Here is a 19455-nt window from a genome sequence, read left to right as displayed (position 1 = left end):
ATTTTTTTTATAATTTAAGAAATGCAGTCGTTCAGCGGTAAAAATGTTGGAAAATGTGATGCCATACCGTAATGCGATTCAGACAAATAAAATTAAAAACTTGTTACTTATTTAATAATCTAATTATAACTTGTTTCTAATTCTATGGATCCAATGATATCATTTAGTCTGATATAAATTGAACTGAAATTAAAAAGTTTGGAAAAAAAAATGTTGATTCTAAAACTCCATGCCAGTTTATGCCATAATGGGCCTCCGAGCAGTGGCGTAACGTTGTCTGTTGGTGCCCCAAGTAAAGAAAGTCCGAGGGACGTATTTAGAGAATGAAACAGTACTCTCGCCAGTCTGCAGTCCAAGTTCCTGTATTTAGAGAATGAAACAGTACTCTCGCCAGTCTGCAGTCCGAGTTCCTGTATTTAGAGAATGAAACAGTACTCTCGCCAGTCTGCAGTCCGAGGGACGTATTTAGAGAATGAAACAGTACTCTCACCAGTCTGCAGTCCAAGTTCCAGCTGTTATCTAGCCTTGGGTATATCAGATATAATCTTCACTTTGGTGCGTTATTCTTTCTCTCTCTCTCTGTCGTTAGGTTCCCTGTCGTTATATTAGGACTTAGGTTCAAAATTCGATGGAGAAAATTCAGTTAAAATTAGATCCTATAAACAAGGAACTGAAACCGAGGGGTTCCGTTAAGGCCCTTCACACTCTGTATCTGTCTGGTTCTAATATACCGTTACCTACAAGTAGATCTCATATTTGTTTGTTTGGTAGTTACTGGAGACCTGTCCTAACTCTATAGGGTGGGCTGCTCAAATCTCTCAGTACGTTTCACTGGAATGCTGGACCAGTTCGAGTATATTAGTTTTATCTAACGGTAACAGATAACAGATAAATTTCATTTTTCATACTTTGGCTTGTTACCATAATTCGATGACGGTATTTGCACAATTCAGTGCTCCAAATTGAGTTAGATCATTGATTCATAAGGTCATACAGCAGTTGAGATTAGGTAATAAGGCCCATTACCTAATACTTCTTCTGATCAATTTCCAGCATGAGCTAAGAGTCTGCGATGACCTAATCTCTCATTCTATATATAAATACTTTCACTTTCAGAAGTTCAGATCCAATCGTAGCTGTTTCTCACCTGAGAGTTTGCTAGGGAATTGAAATCGTGAGATATTGTAAATTTTCCCCACTCTTGCTGCTGCTGGTGGACACATTTTTGGCTACCGTAATTTTAGTAAATGTTTATCACACAAAATGATCTAATACTGCACTTATAACTTTATATTAGCAACATCTTCACAAGCAAATAGGACGGGATTAATGTTTAGTAATCTTTGAGTTTGACAGCTAATTAGTCCGTATATCCTATTGAGCTATTGTATCACGGCAATTTCAAATTTGTGAACTGAGACTGTTTCTCTTTTAATTATTATGCATAATGTTTTTTTTTTGTGTTGGATTCCAAAATCTCTGACGCAGCTCCAAACACAAAAGTAGGTTTAATCCCACAATTCATTACATCAACTCTACACTGCGACCACATTCTTACCAGCAGCTTCTCTCAGTACGTCTTCTTCGCATGCTCTTTTGTTCATCGCTCTTTGATTGAAATAACGTAGACCTCACACGAACGCAATCAGTTATTTCTGTACATTTTTATTTTGTATCCAGCTGAATTTATAGTGCCAATAAACTATACGACGGTAATGGTATTGACTTGTTAATTTAGTACTTTTAGTATTACCTAAATGAAATTGTGTTAATAGTAATACAACAATTTGGTTGTACGAATAACCAACCATTTTACCTCACTTTTTCGATGGCGGAATTTCCATTCCCGTTATAAGGTTATAATCACTGTCAAGGTATGTTTCACTGACACAATGTTAAATGTTCTGCTATTCATCTTTATGACACTAACACTCGGTTACTTTAAGCAGTCCTTGCCATGGACCCTGACAGAGTAATCACCAAAACTAAAGCAGAGTATCGGATCAAGAAGATAGAAATACAAGGTTTGTTCTCTAATATCCATTAAAACCTGTAATTGATTAAGATTTGAGAGATTAGAATAAAACAATACAGTGTTGAACATCAATATGTCTCAACTATCTACGCACTTTGTAGAATAGCTGCCAAGACAAATGCTGTTCTATAAAAATAGCTGTAATGCGGGATAAGGGAAAGACTAGGATTTTAAAATGTGCGTCCTACTATCCCATTACTGTGCCCTAAACCCCTAAATTGTTGCCATGGTGATATTACATAGGAATTATAAAATTGGTATGTCCAGGTAAACAGGTTATAGACAGTATCATTATAACGTATGATGATGACAGTATTTGGTCTTACGGTCTAGGAGGAGGCAAATCACACGGAAAAACAATCATCTTCTCAGATAACGAATACTTGGTATGTGTAGTTTTGGAATGATAAGTATCAAAAGTTCATGAAATTCAGAAAAATATATATTTTGTTTTCTTGTTTTCCCGTTTTCTTATTTAGTCATTTAAAAAATCTATATATTCATTGCTTAAATTAAAAGTCGATCAGCTATTTAACAAAGATTTCTCCATCAGGTCCGAGTTACACACGAGACCCTGATAAGCAGAAGATGGGCGGCAGCATCACTAGAACTGGAGACAAATCGAGGCAGAATCTTTACTTTCGAGCCCGTATGTTCAAGAACACCAAAACACAAGCGTACCATTATAACAGCTGATCCGGGGATGGAAATACTTTCCATACAGATAAAGTCTGGAGCACTGGTGGGGTACAAGCAGCAGCCCTGCGGAAAGGAGAGTGTTGTTAACAAAGAGTGGTTCAATGTGCTTTATCAGGGAACAAAGGAGGAGGAAGACGGGGTTGAGGTAACGGAGTTCTCTGATAAGAAAGAAGCAGAGTGTTGGTGGGGGGAGGTGAGTGAGAAGTGTGGTAAGAAAGCTGGGCGGGGAGCCTTGTTTCTTGATACGAAGAAGAACAAGATACTGGACAAGACAGGTTCTAAAGAATTCACAACAGATCTGATTATTGAAGCTGAGAAGAGGGGTGTTTATCTTGATAAGAAGGAACACACCGCTAAGTTATCCATATCTGCTCTTCTCTCTGCGATCTCCAAAGCTCTTCTCACCAGACAGTACACAATAAGAATGTTCATTGTTATTGCTCTGCTCATATGCCACAAAGTCATGGACTTAGAGATATTAAACCTAACCGGTCACCTTATCACCATCATCTCTGACGACACAGCAGCTTACAATCAGAGCTTCTACGGCACTGCCCTATGTTACACAATGTTGAAGTGCGAGAGCAGGTTTGAGCATATTAGGGCCATCCTAATAGGGTTCGTGCTGATGGTAATATTGGAGCGACTAGTCTACCTCGGAAATGTGTTAGTGCACGTACAGGGGCATCACGAGATAATGGGTACTTTGAATACAACCTCTCTGGAGAAGGCACTGTCCTTGCACCAGGGATACCATGACTCTCATACTCAGTCTGAAGTCAATAGTATGAGCAATGTTGAAAGCATGTGCAGATTAGTGACCTGGAACTTTCCCTACGCACTGGCTCATGGTCTTGGTATTTTTGCATCTGCGTTTTATTTAGTGAGAGCGAATGCCACGATTGGGGGAATAGTGATTGTATTGACAGCCTTTTTCAATGTTCTGTTTCTCATGCCGGCAAGAAGACAAGCTATGACGTTGGCGCGGTGCAAAACAAAGTTATTTTCCGGAGCAGAGAACTTGAAAAGCGAGGCTATAAAAATGGTATCTACCGTTAAGCAGTTTTCTCAAGAGGAACTTCACGTTAGAGAACAGAAAGTAGCAGAAAAAAGCTGGTTGTCATGTGAGAGGTCCCTTGTGCTAAATAGAATTCAGAATGAATTTGCAGAGCATTCCTTTAAGTATTTTCTGCTAGCCTTCATGATAGCTTACGAATTATCCGCCTCAGAATCAGTTTTTGGACCTGGTGATCTCATGATGTTTTACATTGTGTATGCCAACTTCCAAAATCAATTTATGTGGATGAATCATCACATAAAACTGCTCGAAGAAGATTTGTCTGCAGTAGAGAACTATGTAGACTTTATTGCCACACCCTGTGAGGTGGTTTCTGGTAGCGATATAGTCGGTTCTCTAGAGGAAGACATACAATTAGAGGATGTTCACTTTGGATATCCCACCAGGATAGGGGAGACTGTCTTCTCGGGATTGGACCTGAAAATACAGCGCAAGAAGATGACCGCTTTGGTAGGAGACTCTGGCAGTGGAAAGACAACAATAGCCAAGCTACTCATGAGACTATACGACCCCCAGCAAGGCAGAGTTACCATCGGTGGCAAGGACATCAGGGACTTTGATTTGAAAGAGCTCCACGGAAAGATGGCCATTGTCAGCCAGGATCCCAGCCTCCTCAATACTACTCTAGTGGAGAATATTTCTTACGGGGCAGCAACTCCAGAGCAGATCACCATGACAAGGGTTAAAAAAGCAGCTGAGTTGGCTAACTGTGACTTTATCAACAAGTTCCGGAGCGGAATGGACACGTTTGCAGGTTCACAAGGTTTACAAATCTCGGGAGGACAAAAGCAGAGAGTAGCTATAGCCAGAGCAGCCATGAGAGATCCTGATATCCTGATATTAGACGAAGCGACCTCCGCTCTGGACGCTCAAAACGAGAAGGAAGTTCAGGAGGCACTGGACAAACTAATGAAGGGCAAGACAACTATAGTTATAGCTCACAGACTCAGCACTATAAGACAGGCAGATGAGATTATCTGTCTGAAGGACGGAGAGGTTAAGGAGAGAGGGACTCATGAACAGCTGATGGAGCTAGGCAAGTACTATGCTAACCTGGTATCCAAACAGCTGGTCGAGGATACTTGTAAGAAGATGAAGGAGAGTGTCGTGTCAGGAGAGGATGCTAAACAGCTCATGAAACAAGCTTCTCAGGAATTAGTTAGACAAGTTAGCCACTCTAAGGACAAGAAATTGAATGATGTTGTCAACAAGGAATGTCCACTAATTGGAGAGGACGGGCCTTTATTTGTAGACTGTGAATTAGATGAAAATAACTTTGGACCATCCGAGGAATAATAGTTACTAAGACTGTTTAAGATTTTTCCATAATGTTTCTACTCATTCATGATTTTTTATTTGTTACTGACCATTCTCCGTATTTTGTTTTTAACAGAATTATTCTGATGAATGAGACACTCAGGAAGTCAGATTTCGACTTTTATTCGTAAAACTAATAAGATTGGGTATACTACTTTTCAGACTTTCAGTGCACACTATTTTGCAGATTTTATGTAAGAAACTTTCCCATATTTCATATTTGTGTTTTTGAACAAATTATTGACAATGTAAAGGTATTCTTTGTACAAGAAATTTGGTTAAATAAAAACTGGTATCGCGACAATTGACCCCCCGACAATTGACCCCCCGACAATTGACCCCCCGACAATTGACCCCCCGACAATTGACCCCCTATGTAATTACACTGGGGTAAATTGTCGCGAAATCTAAGGTTTAGTACGACAATTGACCCCCCGACAATTGACCCCCCGACAATTGACCCCCCGACAATTGACCCCCCGACAATTGACCCCCTATGTAATTACACTGGGGTCAATTGTCGCGAAATATAGGGCTTAGTACGACAATTGACCCCCCGACAATTGACCCCCCGATGTAATTTCACTGTTCAGCTGCTGTTAATAATTTAGGAAAACACCGTTTTTTGGCCCTATTTCATCATTATACTTAAGTACTACATATTGATATAGTCAATGATCCCTGTGATTTCCAAGTCACGTGATTTCCCTGATAAGACTTGGTTAACGAAGCACTGCTAGTGAAAACGTATCTCATCACCGTACTACGAGATCGGATGACGAAACATCATTTCTGGTTAAAACGAATTAGACCCTAATGAGACTTGGTTAACGAGTCTCATTAGCACGAATCACGATTGCTGGTGAAAACGCACCTGATCACCGCACAAAATCGTACCTACTAACAGATTGGATGACGAAATTGCGTGTTAAAACGAATCCGATTGGGATTGAAAATGGTTTAAATATCCGAAGAAATTACTCACAATATCAACAGTCACATCAACTTCTCTCTCTAACATGCTTTCCTTCATCAAATCTGAACGTTCGAAGCCTAAGTTATCCCACGGCGGCTACCTCTACAACTACCACAAGGAGAAGTCGAGCGGCGCTATAACCTGGAGATGTGAGATGAACAGCAAGCACTACCGCGATTTGGGGATATCCTGCAGCTCGACGGCTTCTACCACTGGCACCTCTCCTACCTCTACCTTGGAATGGGCCCGCGATCACACCCACCCTCCTGACAACTCAAAGATTAAAGCGAGAGTGATCTGCCAGGATGTGAAGGAACGGGCTACCACGGAACCTACCGCTACCCCAAACCTCATCACTACCGACTCCTTGATCGGCGCCACACCGGACGTGAACCTTTCCCTTCCTCAACCTGGTTCCTTGAAGCGAACTGTACAGCGCAAGCGGAAAGCGTCTACCCTTCAATCTCACCCTGACCTAGCAACTGCGAATGATAGGACACTCACTGACCTATGCATCCCGGAATTTCTGTACCAACCATTTAAGATTTTTGACTCTGGTCCTGGGGATGATAGAATTGTAATGTTTACTACTGATTCTAATCTTGCTTTGCTACGGGAATCCATGCGATTTGCTGGAGATGGGACTTTCAAAGTAGCTCCTGCTTTGTGGTACCAGATCTATACAATCCATGCGATGAAAAACGGGTATACTGTTCCATGTGTTTATGCACTGTTGCCGAATAAACGCAAGGAAACGTATACACGTCTTTTCACCCAGCTCAAAGCCTGGTTGGAGCCTGTATCTACGTTACAGTTCTCTCATTTCTTGGTAGACTTCGAGCAGGGAGCTTACTTGGCACTGGTAGATGTGTTCCCTAGTGTTGAAGTTGAAGGGTGTTTCTTTCACCTTTGCCAGCGGCTCGACTATCATGTTAAGGAGTTGGGGTTGATGACGAAGTATCAGAATGATCCAGACTTCAAGCTCCGAGTGAAGAAACTAGCTGCGCTTGCCTTTCTTCCTCTTACGGACGTTATCGATGCCTTTGAAGTCCTGGCCGACACTTTTGAAGATGACGAGCTTCCACTCCTCGGCTACTTCGAGCCTACTTGGATTGGTGTAACTGTGGGGCGCAGCCGACGGCGGACTGCACCTATCTTCCCTCTTGCCATGTGGAACGTCATCGGGCGTCACTTCACGGGGACGACTCGAACCACCAACGCTCTCGAGGCCTTCCATCACGCCTTCAACTCCCTACTCAGCTGTAAGCATCCCACTATTTGGGTACTCCTGAAGGCGCTACATCGCCAACAAGCCCTTACGGACAATACATTGATTCACATAGCACGGGGAGACCAGAAGCCTGTCTCAGCTAAGCAGACTTCTCGCAATGCTAGGATTGTGACCCTGGTATCTGCTTACTCCAGCACCGACGCTGATAAGACCCTCCGAGGGATCGCTTATAACTATATGATTTGAATTTGACATTTATATTCTATATATATTTTAGCATGTGCATATATGATTCGAATTTAACATGTATTTTAGCATGTGTCAGTATCACTATCAGAATGTAACCGTTGTATGGTTATAATTGTATATCTATAATGTAGCAATTACATGGGAATACACTTATCCATCTTACCCCTGTTTACTTGTAAGTTCACATAAATTTGTTGTTTCCTTAATTCAGTTTATTTACTTCGTACAGACAAAAATTCAAACATTATTGTATTAAATTACATTGTCGGGGGGTCAATTGTCGGGGGGTCAATTGTCGGGGGTCAATTGTCGGGGGGTCAATTGTCGGGGGGTCAATTGTCGGGGGGTCAATTGTCGGGGGGTTAATTGTCGGGGGGTCAATTGTCGGGGGGTCAATTGTCGGGGGGTCAATTGTCGGGGGGTCAATTGTCGCCCACCCATAAAAACTGTATCTAAAAATAGAAAACTGTGAATCATTATGATACAATCTTACATTATAATAACGTAGACGTATATTACAGTTCATTTACAATACCACGATCGAATAATGAAACTCGCTTACATTATTTTTACAAACAATGGCCGAAAGACCTTGAAAATAAATTCATGCGAATCCTTTAACCATCACAGAAATCATAAACAGTTCTTCCAAATCTAATCACCAAAACATTATAGCTTTAATTTGTATAATTTGCTCTTCATTTGCCTTACACCAACGGCTGTGAAACTCTTTCGGCAAACTTGGTGTCTTGAGAGATAGCTTCTAGGAGTAATGTGCGATAGTCCTGAAGAGTAAGGACGTTATTCGTCAGGGTTGGGATTTATAATATAGGGTAAAATGCAAAGAACACCTCATATCTTGCTGTTTTGAAGGGTTTAAACATAAAGTTTAATCATGAAATGTGAGAATATTTCTTACCACGAGGAGATATGATGGGGTGTGCAAGATAATATCCCGACTCTTAGGGTGAACTAGAATGGTACTGACGTCAGCTGTTCTGTCCTCTCCTTGTACCTCTTTGAACACTACCGTCATTTCGTCCTGGATACGATTCAGTAATAATATTACTAATATTTTACTGATAATATCACTAATATGTTACTAATAATATTTCTATATATTAACAATACTAGCAGGAACCCGTATAACCCTAAAATGGTGTCAAGACTCAAGAGACTAAAATAATTATTACGGTATATATTGTGTTGTTGTTGTTGTTGTAATTCGCGTTTTTGACACCACTTGGGGGTCCAAAATTTTGGCTCTAAAATTTCTATTCCTTGGGCAATTTTTTATTTTTTCATGCTGATTTGGAGGCCATTAAAGCATTCGACCCAGTCAAAAAAGTTGCAGTTGTATATCTTTTACGGTTTTTGCGAAAAGTCGCGTTAAAGTTGATGCCGTGGTGTCATTAAAATGGTTCGGATAAACACATATACATATATGTATCGATTTAGAACTTTTCAATCGATTTCTAGAAGGAGAAATTTTCAGTAGAATTGAAAAGTACGTACGATACGAGTAAATTGAAAAGTCCGACTCATTCGTACTTCTCATCTTAGACCCCACCTCCAGATGCGCCTATTGAGATGCCAACACCTAATCTATTCACTATCGCTCAGGTTTGTAAAAACATTCGGCTAACTTCATTTTAAGTATTGACGTATTCGAACGAAATTTTTCATATTATCAGGGTTGAGATATATATTTCTTTAAAACTCATGCCATGATGCGATGTCCAGTTTCTTCAGAAATCTATTTTTCTCAGATACAAGAACTTCACCGGAACTTGAAGGAGGTAGCTCCCTCGGGCTACATCTCCCTTGACATGCTGACGGAGATGTTCGAGCCTTCTTCTTTTCTCCCCGAGATCTGGCAGAATGTAACTTACCAACAGGTATTTAACTGAAAGCTAGTTAATTAATTTATCAGCTACTAAAGGCTAGTTAATTAAATAATCAGCTGCTAAAAGCTAGTTACTAGTATTAAAATGAAGTGGACCTGGTGTGATGTTGAGTGACAACAAGGAGCACATCTTTAGTAACATTGTATTAATTTTACAAAGTGAGTAAAGACTGATGGCTAATCAAGAATTAGTCTGAAAACATGCACTACTATATGCTATGGAGGTATTTTACAGTATACAATTACAAATAATAATTTATAGCTCTTTAATCACGGAATCATTTTAGCTGGAAGAGCTGTTTTCGAGACACTTGTATGAGACAAAGTATATAAAATGGAGAACGGTTCTGTTGTCCTGTATCCTTCCAATACCTCTACCTTCACAAGCTCAACTCATCCGCACGGCTAAACAGTACAGAACTATAGATAAAGATAACACTGGGAAGATTGATATGGCGGGATATGCTCAGGTTAGAACACGATCACTTATTTTACTTTATGAACGACCACAATTCTCAGAGGCTTTATCCCATGTCCATGTTTTATGTTTTATTCACGATTCTTGACTACGCTTTTCACAAACCACCATTTCGTTTATTCAGGGTGACCTGTGGTTTGGTAATGAGGATCTCATGACACCCGATGGTACTGCCAAATTTGACAGACTGGGTTACTTAAAGATAACCTTGTTCACTCTGTTGTGTGATGAGAACTACAAGATTGAATACACTGACTTCCTCTTGCTGTTTTGCATCTGATCCTGAACCTGGAAACGGTTAGAAGTTCTAGTAGATCCCCTCTTACCACGTGACTCTATACAAAAAGAGGTCCATATTCTAGCCATCTAACAGCCGGACAGCCAAGAACCTGGATAGGGTTCACATGACAGTTTAGTAAGTAGTTGTGTATTATGAAGTATAATATTAAGAAGTGTTCGAGCTCTCGGCATATGTTCACATAACGGACGTGAGCCAGGTTCGAAAGGGGCCGGTTCTCGAGTGAACCGTTCTCGTATCAGCCACTGCGATACCATATTCATCGTGATTGGTTCTGCCTATTGATTATTCGACTGCTTTTTGATGATTATAGTTGGGTTAGCTGGATAGAATAAGATGTCGGCCCCCTATTGTTAATGATATGGTTTAATTATAATCATACATGGTGTATGCTTTGGTCAGTTTACTACCGCCCTCATCAGATAAACATTTCACGTGTGGCAGTGCAATTGTTCCATATTCTAGCTCGAACTTAGCTCTCCTTCTAAGTTTTGTCGGTTTTCAAGAAAACAGCAATTTAAAAGTTTGGCACCGGTAGTCTCTAAATAAGTTTCACGTCTTTGTGTTTTCAGTCTCGACGTTCCCTCATCGCATCATTACTAATATGCACGGAGTACTATAGGGCTACTGGGGGCGGAGTTTGTTGACATACCACCACTATTGGAGAAGATTGGAAATCTTTGTCATTTCTTCAGATCGTTGATCTCGAGCAGAATAAATTCAATTATAATATAAGGTCACCGCAATTTATCTAGGACCGGAATTTTTCAAATAACTCCGCAACTCAAAAGTTCTTAACTTTCGTATGATGACGAAATTATATTCTAATAACTGGATAGATGACGAAATTATTGCGCGTATATAAACCCAAGTACATATTTCGAGGTGAGCTTACATATTTTGAACAGTCACAAACTGGTCAACAGCAGTGACACTGACTGATCTTTAAGCAGCATCACACTGTTTTATTTGCCACAACATTTCTACACGTAGGTAGTTTTTTAAATTTCTTATCAGGAGAAATGTTGTGCTGCTTTACTCATTTTCAGACGCATTTACAATTTATCCGGAATACAATAGTTTGCGACCACGCTTATGAATTTTACGTTCATATTTAGTTATATTTGCCTTGTAAGATTTCATATTCAAATTAATATTTATTTTCCTGTAAGTCATTCTATTGTTTATAAACTAGGAGCCAACTGGGAGGCGATCGGACATTTGGTTCGTTCCGGTTCACTGATCCGGTCTGCTTTTATTTTCAATATCTTGCTCTGTCGAACTTGTTTATTGAACAATCAGGAGTCATTTATAAGATTGTTAAAAAATAAGCTATCACAATTATATTGACAAGAATGTGAAATTTCATCTATCAACCGTAACTGTAACTATAAGTGCCAAACTGTGGTTCACACTGACACACTAGAAGTATCCCAGTTTGTTTTAGTTATCATAGGATTTGATGACTATTATAGAGTTCAACTAATCTTACTATATATAAAGCGAGACGATATATATCCGTACCATTTACTGGCACCACGGCATCAACTTTAGCACGATTTTCAGCAAAAACCGTAAAAGATATAAAACTGAACCTTATTTTACTGGATCGAATGCTGTCAAAAACGCGAATTAAATAGGTAATAATTTATTTAGTCTCTTGAGTCTTGACACCACTCAAGGGTTAGACGGGTTCCTGCTAGTATATCATAATTCTTCTACTTCTTCTGTTGATATTCCTGTCCGTCAGATTATGCTTTTTACGGGGAGGCCAGCCATTACTGTGCCTTGCGGATTTCACATCTATAGGAGGTCAAAAGAGCAAGGTTAGTTATTCTGTGCTGATCCAGGAACACTTGTATAATAGTACTCAAAAAAGACCAAAATTCCGCAGGAATATAAATAGTGGGTTTCAGCTTCAGCTAAGTGTAAAACTATAGTACTTAAATCTTTATGAAGTACCAGCAGTTTTCAATGACAATATAGCAAAATTATAGCAGTTATGGCTCGCCACTCCCTCTTTTTCGCTATTATCACCATAAGGTGAAAGCGTTTTAAGCTAGGAACTCCAAAGTTTCTAGAAACATTTGGTTTGATAATTGAAGTGCTTTCCCAAAATTCCCATACACAATTTTGGACTCGATGCTTCCCCTGGTAATGCGATCTCGGAAGGCAGCCCTCGCCTTTGCAACACGAGCTCGGTTAAGCAGAAGCTCTCGATACGGGAGGTACGTATCGAGATTGACCAAGTCAAAATTGGTCTGAAAACCACTTTTCTCCACGTTTCATGCTTCCCTGTTCATTACTAATACTAGCCGAAATATTTTTCAGCTTTTCGAAGTTCGCACCCACCCCTCGATAAACAATTTTGAACTCGACACTTCCCCCTGATAATGCGATCTCGGAAGGCAGGCCTCCCCTTTGCAACACGATCTCGGAAGTGGAAGCTCTCGATAGTCGATACGGGAGGTACGTATCGAGATTCGAGAAAGACTCGGATCGAAAATTTTCTGTCAACATTTTTTCAAAGTTTTTCTGAAAACCACTTTTCTCCAGGTTTCATGCTACCGGCCCTGTTCATTATTAGCCGAAAATATTTTTCAGTTTTTCAAACTTAATTAAACAATTTTTAATATTTTAAAGGAATCGAGTTAAAATGTGACAAAAAAATGCATTTCAAGATTTTAGAAATTAATTTTTTAAAAGAAACATCCGGCAACATTTTGAAACTGGAGCCGGAACCGGATATTGAAGCCGGATCCGGATTCAGCCGGATATCCGGTCGGTTCCTAAATGTGATATACCAAAACTAAATTCTCCGTGACATTTATACTGCACTATCGAAATCACTAACTAAGAACCGCTATGCGATGGGATCTCATCTGGACACCAGACTGAACATGAGATACCCTTAGTAGGTGCTGAAGTGTCACGCGATGAGATCCTCATTCCTAAATGATCTGCTTGAGTGCACGTACTTGGTCGGTATTTCGCTTAGCGAAATCACATCGATGCGACCAGCTCATAATTATACCTCTTTATCAAAGATTTTTTTTGCATTTTAGAGTAGCATGAGGATATTTCAGTCAAATGGAAGAAGTTTATACCGAAAAATTGCCTAACGTATCTAAAAATGACAATATGATATGATGTATAATATAATTAAATCGATCTTGGATAATTAATCCAGCTGAATTTATAGTGCCAATAAACTATACGACGGTAATGGTATTGTCTTGTTGATGTAGTACTTTTAGTTTTACCTAAATGAAATTGTGTTAATAGTAATACTATACTTTGGTTGTACGAATAATCAACCATTTTACCTCACTTTTTCAATGGCGGAACTTCCATTCCCGTTATAAGGTTATAGTCACTGTCACAGTATGTTTCACTGACACAATGTTAAATGTTCTGCTATTCATCTTTATAACACTCGGTTACTTTTAGCAGTCCTTGCCATGGACCCTGACAGAGTAATCACCAAAACTAAAGCAGAGTATCGGATCAAGAAGATAGAAATACAAGGTTTGTTCTCTAATATCCATTAACACCTGTAATTGATTTAATTGATTAAGATTTGAGAGATTAGAATAAAACAATACAGTGTTGAATATCAATATGTCTCAACTAGCTACGCACTTTGCAGAAAAGCTGCCAAGACAAATGCTGTTCTATAAAAATAGCTGCAATGCTGGATAAGGGAAAGACTAGGATTTTAAAATGTTCGTCCTACTATCCCATTACTGTGCCCTAAACCCCTAAATTGTTGCCATGGTGATATTACATAGGAATTATAAAATTGGTATGTCCAGATAAACAGGTTATAGACAGTATCATTATAACGTATGATGATGACAGTATTTGGTCTTACGGTCTAGGAGGAGGCAAATCACACGGAAAAACAATCATCTTCTCAGATAACGAATACTTGGTATGTGTAGTTTAATTGGAATGATAAGTATCAAAAGTTCATGAAATTCAGAAAAATATATATTTTGTTCTCTTGTTTTCTCGTTTTCTCATTTAAGGGGTCGTTCACATATTACGTAATCAATATTTTAGCAATTTTTACCCCCTCCCCCCTTCCGTAATCAACCGTAATCAAGACCCCCCCCCCCCCCCCCCCCTTGACTTTTTTCCTAGAAAACACTTTTCTCTACGTTTCATGCTACCCTGATCATGCTATCATGATGAGCCGAAATCATTGTTATGATATCCGGCCAAGCACCTTCTAAACTACTTACTATTATAGGCGGATATTCGATCAATTTCTAAATTTTATCACTATCAGAGTGAAATTGAGTGGAATTTGAATTAAAATATTGTCAAATTGTTATTATTCTTGAGGGTAATCAACCGTAAGCATTTGGAAACCCCCCCCCCCTCCCCCCTCGGCTGATTACGTAATATGTGAACGACCCCTAATCATTTAAAAAATCTATAAATTCATTGCTTAAATTAAAAGTCGATCAGCTATTTAACAAAGATTTCTCCATCAGGTCCGAGTTACACACGAGACCCTGATAAGCAGAAGATGGGCGGCAGCATCACTAGAACTGGAGACAAATCGAGGCAGAATCTTTACTTTCGAGCCCGTATGTTCAAGAACACCGAAACACAAGCGTACCATTATAACAGCTGATCCGGGGATGGAAATACTTTCCATACAGATAAAGTCTGGAGCACTGGTGGGGTACAAGCAGCAGCCCTGCGGAGAGGAGAGTGTTGTTAACAAAGAGTGGTTCAGTGTGCTTTATCAGGGAACAAAGGAGAAGGAAGACGGGGTTGAGGTAAAGGAGTTCTCTGATAAGAGAGAAGCAGAGTGTTGGTGGGGGGAGGTGAGTGAGAAGTGTGGTAAGAAAGCTGGGCGGGGAGCCTTGTTTCTTGATACGAAGAAGAACAAGATACTGGACAAGACAGGTTCTAAAGAATTCACAACAGATCTGATTATTGAAGCTGAGAAGAGGGGTGTTTATCTTGATAAGAAGGAACACACCGCTAAGTTATCCATATCTGCTCTTCTCTCTGCGATCTCCAAAGCTCTTCTCACCAGACAGTACACAATAAGAATGTTTGTTGTTATTGCTCTGCTCATATGCCACAAAGTCATGGACTTAGAGATATTAAACCTAACCGGTCACCTTATCACCATAATCTCTGACGACACTGCAGATTACAACCAAAGCTTCTACGGCAATGCCCTCTGTTACACAATGTTGAAGTGCGAGAGCAGGTTTGAGCATATTAGGGCCATCCTAGTAGGGTTCGTGCTGATGGTAATATTGGAGCGACTAGTCTACCTCGGAAATGTGTTAGTGCACGTCCAGGGGCATGTCGAGATAATGGGTACTTTGAATACAACCTCTCTGGAGAAGGCACTGTCCTTGCACCAGGGATACCATGACTCTCATACTCAGTCTGAAGTCAATAGTATGAGCAATGTTGAAAGCATGTGCAGATTAGTGACCTGGAACTTTCCCTACTTACTGGCTCATGTTCTTGGTATTTTTACATCTGCGTTCTATTTAGTGAGAGCGAATGCCACGATTGGGGGAATAGTGATTGTATTCACAGCCCTTTTCAATGTTCTGTACCTCTTTCCGGCAAGAAGGCAAGCCATGACGTTGGAGCGATGCAAAAGCAAGTTACTTTCCGGAGCAGAGAACTTGAAAAGCGAGGCTATAAAAATGGTATCTACCGTTAAGCAGTTTTCTCAAGAGGAACTTCACGTTAATGAACAAAAAGTAGCAGAAAAAAGCTGGTTGTCTTGTGAGAGGTCCCTTGTGCTAAATAGAATTCAGAATGAATTTGCAGAGCATACCTTTAAATATTTTCTGCTAGCCTTCATGATAGCTTACGAATTATCCTCCTCAGAATCCATTTTCGGACCTGGTGATCTCATGATGTTTTACATTGTTTATGACAGCTTCCAAAATCAATTTATGTGGATGAATTTTCACATAGAACTCCTCGAAGAAGATTTGTCTGCAGTAGATAACTATGTAGAGTTTATTGCCACACCCTGTGAGGTGGTTTCTGGTAGCGATATAGTCGGTTCTCTAGAGGAAGACATACATTTAGAGGATGTTCACTTTGGATATCCCACCAGGATAGGGGAGACTGTCTTCTCGGGATTGGACCTGAAAATACAGCGCAAGAAGATGACCGCTCTGGTAGGAGACTCTGGCAGTGGAAAGACAACAATAGCCAAGCTACTCATGAGACTATACGACCCCCAGCAAGGCAGAGTTACCATCGGTGGCAAGGACATCAGGGACTTTGATTTGAAAGAGCTCCACGGAAAGATGGCCATTGTCAGCCAGGATCCCAGCCTCCTCAATACTACTCTAGTGGAGAATATTTCTTACGGGGCAGCAACTCCAGAGCAGATCACCATGACAAGGGTTAAAAAAGCAGCTGAGTTGGCTAATTGTGACTTTATCAACAAGTTCCGGAGCGGAATGGACACGTTTGCAGGTTCACAAGGTTTACAAATCTCGGGAGGACAAAAGCAGAGAGTAGCTATAGCCAGAGCAGCCATGATAGTCATGGATCTGACGACATTCCCGTCTATATAACTTCCGCCCCGGGGTTTGAGACTTGGAATACCTCAAGGGACCCATTAGAAACAGATTTGGCTTGGGTAGAAATTTTGGCTATGGGGCAGTTTTGCGAAATTGACCACGCCCTTTTTTGGCGCTTTTGGAACTTTAGAATCAAAATAACTCTGCTTCTAATTGAAATTAGAAGCTCAGCTTGGCTTTAAAGTTGTTCAGAATCATCACATTTAGGGGGGTAGAGCATAATTTTAAAGTCAACAGACATCGGGTTGTTGAGTTATGTGACCACACCCTTATTTACCCTCGCGAGTCGTGATTTTCACACTAAATACGAGATATATCGGCTTCTGATTGAGCTACGTGCTCATCCTGGGCATTAAAATGTTCGGAATCATCACATTGAGTAGGGTAGACCACAATTTCAAAGTCCTCAGATGTCAGGTTGTTGAGTTATTAGGCCCCAACCTGTTTTTACGCTCTCGCGGGTAGCAATTGCAGCGCTTAAAATCAAAATAACAAAGCTTCCAATTGAAGTTAGGAGCAAAACTCGGGCAGCAAAATGTTCACAATCATCACATTGAGTGGGGTAAAACGTAGTTTCAAAGTCCTCAGACGTCAGGTTGTTGAGTTATTAGGCCCACACCATCATATTTACGCTCTCGCGAGTCGCGAGTCGACACTTAAAATCAAAATAACTCGGTTTCTGATTAGAGTTAGGAACTAAACTTGGGCATAAAAATGTTCAGAATCATCACATTGAGTGGGATAGAACGTAGTTTCAAAGTCCTCAGACATCAGGTTGTTGAGTTATTAGGCGGAACCCTATTTTTACGCTCTCGCGAGTCGCGAGTCGACACTTAAAATCAAGATAACTCGGTTCCTGATTAGAGTTAGGAACAAAACTTGGGCATGGAAATGTTCAGATTTATCATATTGAGTGGGGTAGAACGTGGTTTCAAAGTCCTCAGACGTCAGGTTGTTGAGTTATTAGGCCCACACCATAATATTTACTCTCTCGCAAGTCGCGAGTCGACACTTAAAATCAAAATAACTCGGCTTCTGATTAGAGTTAGGAACTAAACTTGGGTATAAAAATGTTCACAATTCTGGACATTTCTATGCCAAAGTTTAATTCCTAACTCTAATCAGGAGCAGAGTTATTTTGATTTTAAGCATAGAATCACTACTTGCGAGAGCGTAAAAATAGGGTTCCGCCTAATAACTCAACAACCTGACGTCTGAGGACTTTGAAACTACGTTCTATCCCACTCAATGTGATGATTCTGAACATTTTTATGCCCAAGTTTAGTTCCTAACTCTAATCAGAAGCCGAAATATTTTGATTGTAAGTGTCGACTCGCGACTCGCGAGAGCGTAAATATGATGGTGTGGGCCTAATAATTCAACAACCTGACGTCTGAGGACTTTGAAACTACGTTCTACCCCACTCAATGTGATGATTGTGAACATTTTGCTGCCCGAGTTTTGCTCCTAACTTCAATTGGAAGCTGAGTTATTTTGATTTTAAGCGCTGCAATCGCTACCCGCGAGAGCGTAAAAACAGGTTGGGGCCTAATAACTCAACAACCTGACATCTGAGGACTTTGAAATTGTGGTCTACCCTACTCAATGTGATGATTCTGAACATTTTAATGCCCAGGATGAGCACGTAGCTCAATCAGAAGCCGAGATATCTCGTATTTAGTGTGAAAATCACGACTCGCGAGGGTAAATAAGGGTGTGGTCACATAACTCAACAACCCGATGTCTGTTGACTTTAAAATTATGCTCAACCCCCCTAAATGTGATGATTCTGAACAACTGTGAAGCCAAGCTGAGCTTCTAATTCCAATTAGAAGCGGAGTTATTTTGATTCTAAAGTTGAAAAAGCGCCAAAAAAAGGCGTGGTCAATTGCGCAAAACTGCCCCATAGCCAAAATTTCTACCCAAGCCAAATTTGTTTCTAATGGGTCCCTTGAGGTATTCCAAGTCTCAAACCCCGGGGCGGAAGTTATATAGACGGGAATGTCGTCAGATCCTTGACTATGAGAGATCCTGATATCCTGATATTAGACGAAGCGACCTCCGCTTTGGACGCTCAAAACGAGAAGGAAGTTCGGGAGGCACTGGACAAACTAATGAAGGGCAAGACAACTATAGTTATAGCTCACAGACTCAGCACTATAAGACAGGCAGATGAGATTATCTGTCTGAAGGACGGGGAGGTTAAGGAGAGAGGGACTCATGAACAGCTGATGGAGCTAGGCAAGTACTATGCTAACCTGGTATCCAAACAGCTGGTCGAGGATACTTGTAAGAAGATGAAGGAGAGTGTCGTGTCAGGAGAGGATGCTAAACAGCTCATGAAACAAGCTTCTCAGGAATTCGTTAGACAAGTTAGCCACTCTAAGGACAAGAAATTGAATGATGTTGTCAACAAGGAATGTCCACTAATTGAAGAGGACGGGCCTTTATTTGTAGACTGTGAATTAGATGAAAATAACTTTGGTCCATCCGAGGAATAATGATTATTAAGACGGTTTCAGATTGTTCCATAATGTTTAAACTTATGATATTTTATTTGTTACTGACCATTCTCCGTGATTTTGTTTTTAAAAGAATTAT

At 40.3% G+C, this 19455-nt stretch overlaps 1 protein-coding gene and 2 long non-coding RNA genes across 3 annotated transcripts; 2 read left to right on the top strand and 1 right to left on the bottom strand.

The window, feature by feature from the left end:
• Positions 1–1122: 1122 nt before the first annotated feature.
• LOC134813215 (uncharacterized) lies at positions 1123–19452 on the top strand. Its single transcript, XM_063820903.1, has 10 exons — positions 1123–2024; positions 2303–2421; positions 2589–5106; positions 6126–7367; positions 13718–13795; positions 14083–14201; positions 14770–15616; positions 16235–16806; positions 17272–17279; positions 18881–19452. Exons 1-10 carry the CDS (start codon positions 1958–1960, stop codon positions 19353–19355), a joined length of 6045 nt encoding a protein of 2014 aa, XP_063676973.1. The 5' UTR covers positions 1123–1957; the 3' UTR covers positions 19356–19452.
• On the bottom strand, positions 8258–8584 carry LOC134813413 (uncharacterized). The gene is made up of 2 exons (XR_010160014.1): positions 8505–8584; positions 8258–8370 (listed from the first exon to the last, which is right to left on the bottom strand). It is a non-coding gene; the product is annotated as an uncharacterized LOC134813413 (long non-coding RNA).
• Positions 9894–10157, top strand: LOC134813412 (uncharacterized). The gene is made up of 2 exons (XR_010160013.1): positions 9894–9961; positions 10094–10157. It is a non-coding gene; the product is annotated as an uncharacterized LOC134813412 (long non-coding RNA).
• Positions 19453–19455: the final 3 nt, after the last annotated feature.

This window comes from Bolinopsis microptera, chromosome 3, assembly GCF_026151205.1.
Source record: "Bolinopsis microptera isolate Bmic1 chromosome 3, MBARI_Bmic_1.0, whole genome shotgun sequence".
NCBI classification, from domain to species: Eukaryota; Metazoa; Ctenophora; class Tentaculata; order Lobata; family Bolinopsidae; genus Bolinopsis; species Bolinopsis microptera.
The sequence above is the reverse complement of the archived record's forward strand: the minus strand, read 5'-3'. Positions and strand labels throughout refer to the sequence as shown.

Bases quoted from the DNA above. Each gene is read 5' to 3' on its own strand.
- LOC134813215 (XM_063820903.1), top strand. From the start codon at position 1,958: ATGGACCCTGACAGAGTAATCACCAAAACTAAAGCAGAGTATCGGATC. The intron at 2,025-2,302 runs GTTTGTTCTCTA...TGGTATGTCCAG, and splicing joins CAAGAAGATAGAAATACAAG to GTAAACAGGTTATAGACAGT. The intron at 13,796-14,082 runs GTTTGTTCTCTA...TGGTATGTCCAG, and splicing joins CAAGAAGATAGAAATACAAG to ATAAACAGGTTATAGACAGT.